This window comes from Bos indicus, chromosome 13, assembly GCF_029378745.1.
Source record: "Bos indicus isolate NIAB-ARS_2022 breed Sahiwal x Tharparkar chromosome 13, NIAB-ARS_B.indTharparkar_mat_pri_1.0, whole genome shotgun sequence".
NCBI lineage: Eukaryota > Metazoa > Chordata > Mammalia > Artiodactyla > Bovidae > Bos > Bos indicus.
The window spans coordinates 74479686-74490059 of NC_091772.1; the positions used below are offsets into that span (position 1 = coordinate 74479686).

At 42.4% G+C, this 10374-nt stretch overlaps 1 protein-coding gene across 4 annotated transcripts; it reads left to right on the top strand.

Moving 5' to 3' along the window:
• Nucleotides 1–1836: 1836 nt before the first annotated feature.
• WFDC11 (WAP four-disulfide core domain 11) lies at nucleotides 1837–10156 on the top strand. 4 transcript variants are annotated; one of them, XR_011570243.1, is made up of 5 exons: nucleotides 1838–3373; nucleotides 7921–8073; nucleotides 9380–9521; nucleotides 9794–9960; nucleotides 10049–10156. XR_011570243.1 is itself a non-coding variant. In XM_070801771.1 (4 exons), the coding sequence occupies exons 2-4, from the start codon at nucleotides 7973–7975 to the stop codon at nucleotides 10085–10087; spliced, it is 306 nt and encodes a 101-aa protein (XP_070657872.1). In that variant the 5' UTR covers nucleotides 1837–3373; nucleotides 7921–7972; the 3' UTR covers nucleotides 10088–10156. The 4 variants fall into 4 exon arrangements, 2 of the variants coding, with proteins under 2 accessions (XP_070657872.1, XP_070657873.1); XR_011570242.1 differs by having other exon boundaries at nucleotides 1837–3373; nucleotides 9380–9960; XM_070801771.1 differs by lacking the exon at nucleotides 9794–9960 and having other exon boundaries at nucleotides 1837–3373; nucleotides 9380–9545.
• Nucleotides 10157–10374: the final 218 nt, after the last annotated feature.

Genomic DNA, 10374 nt, shown 5'->3' on the forward strand with positions numbered 1-10374 from the left:
TCCCATGTACAGACCTAGCAATAGACCCTCAGTGTCTTACTTCAGGACTAATTCATCTCTTTGGGCTTTTGACTTCATAGTCTGAAGAGACTTTGATCCCTTGGTATTCCGTGGAGCATCACGCCAGCTTCATCATACCTATGCCACTCTGCTCACTGGCCATAGAGAATGGAAATAGCAGGCACCCTAGATGCTTTAGCACTTGCATGCCAGAGGGTGGGGCAATAGTCCAGACTGACAGAAGTCTGACACCTGACGATAGTCAGGACTTGCTCTGCTGGTAACATTTCCAGAGATCCAGTTGTCCAGGTGTATAGGAAAGACCCTGGGAGGCAGCAGACAAGCTGCTGCACCTTCTGCTGCCCACCGTGAAGAAAGACACAGTACGTGGTGGGGCTCTGCTTTGTTGTCGTCGTTTTGTTTTTTGGCCGTGACACACAGCTTGCAGGATCTTAGTTCCCTAACTAGGGGCTGAACCCAGACCACAACAATCAGAGTACCGAGTCCTAACTATTGGACCACCAGGGAATTCCCTTGGTGGTGCTCTTTGGATTTTGGAGACAATAAAGGCCACTTTGGGGGCACTCAGCTGTTACTGACTTTCTGGGGGAACATAAGGTTGATAGTTTTTTAAAATAATTCACTAATTTTTATTTTCGGTTGCACTGGGTCTTCAGAGCCACACGTGGGCTTTCTCTAGTTGCAGCAACTGGGGCTACTCTTTGTTACTGTGCATGGGCTTCTCACTGCAGTGACTTCTCTTGTCGCAGAGCACTGGTTATAGGCACATGGGCTTCAGTGCTTGCAGCCTGCCGGCTCAGTAGTTGTGGCTCTTGGGCTCTAGAACAGCTTAATTGCTGCACATCATGTGGAACCTTCCCAGACAGGAGATTGAACCCACATCCCCTACACTGGCAGGCGGATTCTCATCCACCGGACCACCAGGGAAGTCCAAGGCTGCTAGTTTTGAGTGGAATCCAAATTAAGGAATATTTCTGCAACAGGTCCAGGATATTTTGCAAGTTGCCTGCCCCTTGGGTCGTAGCCCCTAGTACATGCATTATACAAAGTGTCTGTGGTTGATTAAGATGCTGACTGGTCTCTTTGCAAGTTCCAGTAGGAGAATCAAAGAATGCACACCTGTGTTGAGGTCAGACTTTCTCTTCTGTTGCCAGATGGTTTCCATTTTTGAAGCAGCTTTTTCCTTGCTAGCAAACCCTGGTAAAGACCCATGTCTAACCAGGGGACATCAAACCACTCTGCAACTGAAAGCTTCCATCGCAACTTGGGGGGTTTTCTGATCTATGAAGTCTCAAAATGGGGGGCAGTGCATAGAGGCGGTTCATTGTCAAATGGAAATGGCATAAATGAGACTGAGCTTGATCAGTTCCAGAGGAAATGAGTCACCTGTAAATCAGGTGTGTGGACTCTGAGGACCCACTGCCTTCCTCTCTAGCTTCATCCTTTCCCACGGCCTCTAAGTCTACCAGAGGCACTGCCCTTTCTGTGTCACCGCTGACACTCTGAGAAATGGCGTCTTCCTGTGTTTGCCTACTTAGGGTTTCTTGTACTTGCACCTCTCTTTTTGATTTCTCAGAGTCCAGGGATCTGTTGTAGATGGCAGCCTGTTTCTCAGCGTTCCTCCATTTGCATTCAGACTTCCATTTTCTGAGGGTTATTTTATCTGTGTCCTGGCCTAAGCCCAGTGCCCCTACCTCATTTACAGGCATGCAGTCTCTGTGGTCTTCGTATGTCTCTGCTTCCTTGATGGCTCAGCAGGTAAAGAATCTGCCTGTGACACAAGAGACACAGGTTCAATCTCTGGGTCGGGAAGATCCCCTGGAGAAAGAGATGGCAACCTAGTCCAGTATTCTTGCTTGAAAAATCCCATCGACAGAGGATCCTGGTGGACTACAGTCCATGGGGTCACAAAGGGTTGGACGTGACTGAGTGACCAGGCAGGCATGCACAAACATGGACTCCGATTTCTCTCCTAACAAACTGAAATTTGTAACATTCTCTATTTCCTCATTAGGCTGAGGCTTATGTGTGGAGTGATTTATTTGCTCCTTATTGATCGGTATGGATTTTCTAAAAACAGCTAAAACTAGATAGCCACAATCACGCTGTATCTATTTACTTGTTTACTTTCTTATTTATTTATTTATATCTTGCCCTTAAGAACTTCAAAGGAGTTGCTTAACTCCTCTATGTCTCAGTTTCTGCATCTGTAAAATAGGAATGATGGTACTAAACTCATAGGGTCATTGAGAGTACTAGCTAATACATGTTAAAGATCTGGTATTAAACTGGGTGATGCTTGACACTTCATTGGGTAACACTCTCATTTGTTGATTTAATTCAGACATTGGTTCTAAGTGCTTAACAGATAATCATTCAGGGAACCCTCACAATAACCCTATGAGGAAAGCACCACTATTAATCCACTTTGTCAGTGAGGAAATTGATGCACGGAGAGGATTAGTGACTCACCAAAAGTAAGTGGGAACTAGAATTTGAATCCAGGTTAAGTCTGTGTTGTAAATCTCCGTATTAGGTGGCCTTTCCAAGCTCTCTTGGCAGAGCTCTGTTTTTTCAGTAGCTCAAAACCCACAGGACATTGTGCTCAGGTAGTGCTGCTGCTGCTGCTAAGTCGCTTCAGTCGTGTCCGACTCTGTGCAACCCCATAGACGGCAGCCCACTACGCTCCTCTGTCCCTGGGATTCTCCAGGCAAGAATACTGGAGTGGGTTGCCATTCCCTTCTCCAATGCATTAAAGTGAAAAGTGAAAGTGAAGTCACTCAGTCATGTCTGACTCTTAGCGACCCCGTGGACTGCACCCACCAGGCTCCTCCATCCATGGGATTTTCCAGGCAAGAGTACTGGAGTTGGGTGCCATTGCAGGTAGTGTTAGGCTGGTGCTAACCATGGAGAAGTTAACATAGAGATGGATAGGATGTTACAAAAGTCATCGCACACATGTTAGCAAAAAAGAGATATGCAGATCCTTCACTACCCTTACAATCACCCAGACAGCCAGGAAATGTGTGTGTTGAGGGAGGGAAGGCTCCTGCAGTTCTCCAGTGTTTGGCTTTTACCTGTATTACCTGCAGCACAAAGAGATTAAAAAAAAAAAAAAGTACTCCTTGAGTACTTTTTATAGGAATTTAGGGACAATGTTCTATATGTACCCAACTTACTGGCAGAACTCCCAGATCTGCCACAACCAGAACCATGATTACATTCTGAACCTTCGAGCTCTGTTCTGCTCATCAGATTCCCCGTGTGCAAGGGCTCGGCAGTTCGCAGAGACCAGGAAGAAGAGCCATCAGTCATATAAATACCGGCACTTCCAACTCCAACAACTTCAGAGGTAGGTGAGGGTCAGAATCTTGGGGCTGGAAATGTGAGCCTGAAAATGCTTTCATTTGTGGCTTGTGTCCAATTCATGCTCCCAGAAAGAAGTAATGGTCCTTGATGTTCAAATGGAGAAAGTGAGAGAAAGATGAGACAGATGGACGCCGACTCACCATGTATTGTCTACAATACACATGACACTATTGGCAACACATGGCCCATTGTGTGCTGTCTTCAGAGTAGTCTCAGGGAGAACGCATAACCTGCACCTAATCATGAAGACACTGCACACAAACCCCACATGAGGAATGTTATTTAAAAGAAAAAACTGTCTAGTGTCGTCAAAAATTTCAACCTCATAAAAGATAAAGGAAGGGCATTCTTGGGTCAATTTACACAATGGGATACTGATGGTAGATTCGATAAAAAGATTTTAGAAATGTTCAATTTAATGAAGTTGTACTGTGATCACAGAAGAGAATGCTCCTATTGTTAGTACTCACTGAAGTATTATTCCTAAATAAGAACCATGATGTATCTACTTACCCTCAAATGGCTTAGGCATATATATATATATATATATATATACACGCACACACATGTGAGAGAGAAAGCAATTAGGGGTAAATTCTTAAAATACGTGAATCTGAGTAAATAGTATGTAGAAGTTCTTTGACTAGTCTTACTCTTGTAATTTTGAAATCATTTCCAAATAACAGTGTTTTAGAAGTTAAAGGCAACCCAGCTAACCGTCTATGTGCCTCAATTTTTATTTTATTATTTTTAACAGATTTTTTTCATGTGGACCATTTTTAAAAGTCTTTTAATGAATTTGTTACAATATTGCTTCTTTTATTTATGTTTTGATTTTTTGGCTGCAAGGCCTGTGGGATCTAGCTCCACAACCAAGGACTGAATCCAAACCCCTTTGCACTGGAAGGCAAAGTCTGCCACTGGACTACCAGGGAAATCCCCCAAATTTTCTATATTTTCCTATTTTATAATTTGTAACATATGCCAAGAGGCTTAATTTTTTAATTTTTAAAACTTAAATTTTTGCTAGTGCTTCATATAGTCAACGTTTGCTATGTGGATATATCATCCCCATATTGTTCAGTCACTCAGTCGTGTCAGACTCTGCAACCCCAAGGAAGCACACCAGGCTTTCTGGTCCTTCACCATCTCCCGGAGCTTGCTCAAACTCATGTCCGTTGAGTCGGTGATGCCATCCAACCATCTCACCCTCTGTCGTCCCCTTCTCCTCCTGCCTTCGATCTTTCCCAGCATCAGGGTCTTTTCCAATGAGTCAGCTCTTCTCATCAGGTGGCCAAACTATTGAAGCTTCAACTTCAGCATCAGTCCTTCCAATGAATATTCTGGATTGATTTCCTTTAGGATTAACTGGTTTGATCTCTTTGGCAGTCCAAGGGACTCTCAAGAGTCTTCTTCAACACCACAGTTCAAAAGCATCAGTTTTTCCACACTCAGCCTTCTTTATGATCCAACCCTTACATCTATTTACTGGAAAAGCCATAGCTTTGACTATACGGACCTTTGATAGCAAAGTGACGTCTCTGCTTTTTAATATGCTATCTAAGTTTGTCATAGCTTTTCTTCCAAGGAGCAAGCATCTTTTAATTTCATGGCTGCAGTCACCATCTGCAGTGATTTTGGAGCCCAAAAATAATACATCCAGGGAAACTGAGTCTTTGAGAAATTAGGTGGTTAGCCAAACACATAGCTTATATTAAACTAGGCATGTTGGGGTTGGGAATTCACAGGAATTTGAATATCTGACTCCAGAAAGTCACAGGAATTTACTGTCTATGCCACACTGACAGTTTTCAGTGTGGTGTCAAGTGGGAGAGAATTTCCCTCCTATTGATAAGACAGGATGTATATCCTGTCGGTAAAATAAACCAATTTTTAAATAATTAAACATTTTAGAGTTATGTGTCTCTGCTGCTGCTGCTGCTAAGTCACTTCAGTCGTGTCCGACCCTGTGTGACCCCCTAGACGGCAGCCCACCAGGCTCCCCCATCCCTGGGATTCTCCAGGCAAGAACACTGGAGTGGGTTGCCATTTCCTTCCCCAATGCATGAAAGTGAAAAATGAAAGGGAAGTCGCTGTCGTGTCCGACTCTTAGCGACCCCATCTAGGTTCCTTTTATATGTCTAACTCTTTAAGGCTATGAGAAACCACAGCCATTATTGATAAAATTAAATTGTACTTAAAAAAATTTTGAAGTATGGTTGCTTTACAATGTTGTGTTAGTTTCTTCTGTTCAGCAAAGTAAATCAGCTCTCTCTCTCTATATATATATACACATATAGCTTTTTTTCCATTTAGGACCTTTAGGTCACCACAGAGCATGGAGTAGAGTTCCTTGTGCTATACAGTAGGTTCTCATTAGCCATCTGCGTTATGCATGTATACATGTATCTGTATATACATTTGTACATTTATCAATCCCAATCTCCCAGTTCATCCTACCTCTCTTTTCTTTTATTTTTTAAAAATACTTTTTCAAATTCTCTTCCCATTGTTGCATAATATTGAGCAGAGTTCCCTGTGCTATACAGTAGGTCCTTGTTGGTTATCAGTTTTAATTTTTAAAAATTAAAAAAAAATCTTTGGCCATGGCATGAGGCATGTGGGGCATACGGGATCTTAGTTCCCCAGGGATCCAACCTGTGCCCCTCTGCATTGGAATTGAGGAATCTTAAACACAGGACCCCCAGGGAAGTCCTTCCACTTTAAATATAGCAGTGTGTACCTGTTAATCCCAAACTCCTAGCTATCACTCCAGACCGCCCTCCCCCCTGATAACCATAAGTTCCTTCTCTAAATCTGTGAGTCTGTTTTTGAGAATAAACTAATCTTAAAACAGGAAAAACTGGCACCAACCCCACCTAGGGTTTGAGATAGGCAGTATCCTTTGTCCAAGGATCTCCACATTTACAAATGCATTTAACCGAATTTCAGTTGCAAGGAGGTTTCCAAAGACATTTTTCCCCCTGAAGAAAGAGAAATCACAAATTTTCAGATGTCTTATGATCCATGGGAAAATATTAATAATCTGTGTTACTGGTACACATATCATTAATATTCACTGGGAATGTTACTAGTAATATGTTGAAAGTCTTGTCCTTTGTCCCATTTAAATATATCCAGAAGAGCTACTTCATTTCTTGGTTCTATATGAGAGCTTGGGTATAGAACTAGACTTTTCTAGTCACTGCTTAAATTTAAAATATAATAGTATATTATATGCTAAAATATATTATTCATAATATAATATAATAAATTTAGAAAAAGTCTAAGCCCAAGCACAGTTGAAACACTAAGCTTGAATTAAAATGGTTGTTCCCTCCACACCTAGAAAGAGAGTGGTCAGTTTCCTTGCTCTTTCCTCTCCTCCTGCAGGTAGCTAAGAGCCATTTGGAGGTGGCTTTATCTAGCATGAATAGATAACGGGGTCAGGACAGCTCCTCTGGCAGGCAGTGTTGCATTCTTGAACTTTGTACCTTCTGGATTTGGTACTGCTTCAAATTGACTCTGTCATGGGTGGTTTCATGGCTTGAGTTTTCCCCCACCCAAATGATGGAAGTTGCTCACTTGTGGTTGTCTTGATCTGGCTGAATCCATCTCTTTACCAGCTGGTTTATTGTGATATCTTTCCCTGACCACTTCCTTCCTTTTTTTTTCTTTTAAAAAATATTCTATTTATTTATTTGGCGTTGGGTCTCAGTGGCAGCACGCTCATCTTTTGTTGCAGTTTATGGGCTCTCTAGTTGTGCTGTGTGAGTTAGTTTCCTGACCAGGGATCAAACCCAAGTTCCCTGCATTGGAAGGCAGATTCCTAACCACTGGACCACCAGGGAAGCCCCTGAGTCATTTTTTTAATCAAGGGAAAATAACACACACATGCAAAAAAATAAAAATAAAAAAAGTTTTCCTGCAAAAGGAAGGCATGAAGCTTGTCTTAAATGCTAAATTTGAATTATAATTATTTTAAAGATGTATTCATCTATTTTGCTGCACTCGGGCTTGTTGATCTGTGCCGGCTCTCTCTAGTCGCGATGTGCGGACTTCTCATTGTGGTGGCTTCTCTTGTCATGGAGCATTTGCTCTAGGCACACAGACTTCAGCAGTTGCAGCACTCAAGCTCTAGAGTGGTGGCTCAGTATTGTGGTACATGGGCTTCATTGCCCTGCAGCATGTGGGATCTTCCTGGAGCAGGAATCGAACCCATGTCCCCTGTGTTGGCAGGCAGATTCGTAACCACTGAACTACCAGGAATCCCTTGAGTTATTTTTTAATCAAGGGAAGATAGCACATCAAAAAAAAGCAGGGGGGTGGGGCGGGTTCCTGCAAAAGGAAGGCATGAAACTTGAGATGGAGAGATATCTTTTAGCAAAGTCAACATCCAGAATTGGTTTGTACCTGTGGTTGGGTGGTGGAGGTCAAGGAAGAATAATTAGAGGACAGAGTGTAAAGAAATTCCATGAGAATTTTCCTCTTGCTTCCCAGCTTTCTTTATTTGTGTCTTTTGATCTCTAGAAGCAACTGCAAAGGAAAGAACTCCTGACAACACCTATTCAGACGTATATATATGGTCAACATCATGAAGTTCGGGACACCTCTCCTCATGATGTTACTCTGTATGGTACTACTGTCTGTGCTGGGAGGAGTGAAGGAAAGATATAGCAGCAGGTGATGAGCCTGGATTGAGGATCAAAAGGGCATGACGGGGCTGTGCTTATTTCTGGACAAATGAAGAAGTATCATGCCTGATACATCTGACCCAGGACTCACTTCCCTGGATCACCTGTTGGAGCATTTGTGTATAGATACTTTTCTATAGACAGAGATCCAAGAAATTCGCAAGCTGAAATCCTTCAATGTTTCTTCTTCCAACCTTAAAAGTATCAATGAGTATCTGTCAGCTTTTAGATACATTCCATAAATTATAAGGATATAATATTTTCCCGTGTCAGGCTATCTTGGAGGAGATGGGGCACCAGTAGAGAGCTACCATATTTTCCCATTCTTCCAGAAGCTCTGTGTCCTAACTGTGTGCATGTTGATGATTACCAAATGATACCAATATCATTTCTTGATATATACCCTTAATTTAGCGATAGGATATTTCAGAAGTCCAATGCAATGGAATGACTGCTTGAGTTAAAGCCGACCCATTGGTAGGATAGTTCAGAATGTAAAAAGATGGAAAAGAGACATCAGATGGGTCTTTAGTGGAGCAATTTTGGGGGCCATATGATGAGAAAATGAAATCAATGGAGGGGGCCAAGAAAATGAGATGAGAGAGAATTTGGAGAGGGGCTGAATTACTTTATTTTTTTTAATAGGATGATTTTTTTTTTTTCCTCTAGATGTGGCATGCAGATTTAGTTGCCCTGAAGCATGTAGGATCTTAGTTCCCCAATCAGGGATCAAATCCATGTCCCCTGCATTGGAAGGCGGATTCTTAACCACTGGATCACCAGAGAAGTCCTGAGGCTGAGTTACATTAAAGGCAGGGTCAGCAAGGAGGGGAAGAAAGTGAGGCAATCTATTCCTTACTTCCCTGGTCTAGTTTCCCATGCTGTAAAATAGGTGTGATAACGAGGGTAGAGGTTATCTCAGACTCTGAGATCCCCCGTTATAAAGATGTAACTTTTATAGGAGGGCAGATGAATGCTGGGAGTATATGGAGTCTTATCTCTAGGATGTTCAAAGAGGACCCAGAAGTCTGCAACACTATAGGACTTGGGGAGCAGAGAAGTCTAAGAGTTTAGTAAAGATGCAATGGGGTCAGTGACAATACAATGAGGAGGCTAAGGAAGGGGATTTTCTTAGAAGATAGGTACTTTAGTGGGGACTTGGGGCCAGGATTCTAGGAGGGGCCCCTAGAGGGGCCCTCTAGCTTAACATAAGCTGTTAAGCTTATGAAGGACTTCTCTTCCCACACTTGTCTATACGGCCCCACCAATGTCTTACCATCTCATCTCATTTTCAGGAGGGAATTGCTCCTTCAGGAGTGCTGGGGACAGCCAACCATCCGAGAATGTAACAACAAGTGTTCTAGAAATTTTAGATGTGTAAAAATAAATCACACATGCTGCTGGACCTACTGTGGAAACATCTGCTGGGAAAATACAGTGAGTTTGGAGATGCACGCTTGGGTGTGTGTCATCACTGATTCTCACCTTCTTCTCAGATGCTGTTATCCCTAAACAGAGGGCTGAGGTCCTAAATCCTAGGCACAAATGTAGCAGAAGACCATGTCCACTAAACCTGGAAGCCAATTCACTGGCAAATAGACCAAGATACCAGCTTGGGGCACCTTGTTTCTTTCGATATATAATCAATGCCTGTGATGTCTTCATTCTATATTTCAACAGCTTGGTGTTTTTTTTGTTTTTTCATCCAGATTTATAGCCATAGCATCCACAGTCAGACTTTACCATGAACCATCTTAGCTTACCCAGATCCCATATTCCTACCTGTATCTATTCAGTGAACTAATACCATCCCCTCCTCCAAATCAGAAGTGGACAATTCCTGTTGTTACATGAAGTATTCTTGTTCCAAGATCTGGTAAAGATGAATAATATTAAGCTTGGGAATGAATTCTTGCTTCCCAGATTTCCAGAGCCTCTAAGCATCTAACCTTTTTCTCTTGCAGCTAATTACTGAAGAAGCTAAAAGCCTAGCCTCCCACTGAGACACCAGTTCATTCTCACTGAGGGCTGGGAAGGAGTAAATCCTTGGCTAATAAACTCACCTGCCAGCAGTGGTCCTTGACTTTTTTTCCACTCCATTCCACTACCCTTGAATGCCATTATTACACTCCCTTCTATTGTCATAGTGTGTATGTAAGTTTCCAACTCTTGCTTCCAAATCTTGCTTCCCCATTTGATTACCTTAGAACTAATAGGCTAAATCATGGACTTCAAGAAAAGAAGTTTATTTCTCGCATGCCATTTTAATGTGGGTAACTGGCAAGCAGCC

Excerpts from the sequence above, each read along its gene's own strand:
- WFDC11 (XM_070801771.1), top strand. The coding sequence starts at position 7,973 with ATGGTCAACATCATGAAGTTCGGGACACCTCTCCTCATGATGTTACTC. Across the intron at positions 8,074-9,379 it reads AAGGAAAGATATAGCAGCAG|GAGGGAATTGCTCCTTCAGG; the intron begins GTGATGAGCCTG and ends TCTCATTTTCAG. Across the intron at positions 9,546-10,048 it reads GTTTGGAGATGCACGCTTGG|CTAATTACTGAAGAAGCTAA; the intron begins GTGTGTGTCATC and ends TTTCTCTTGCAG.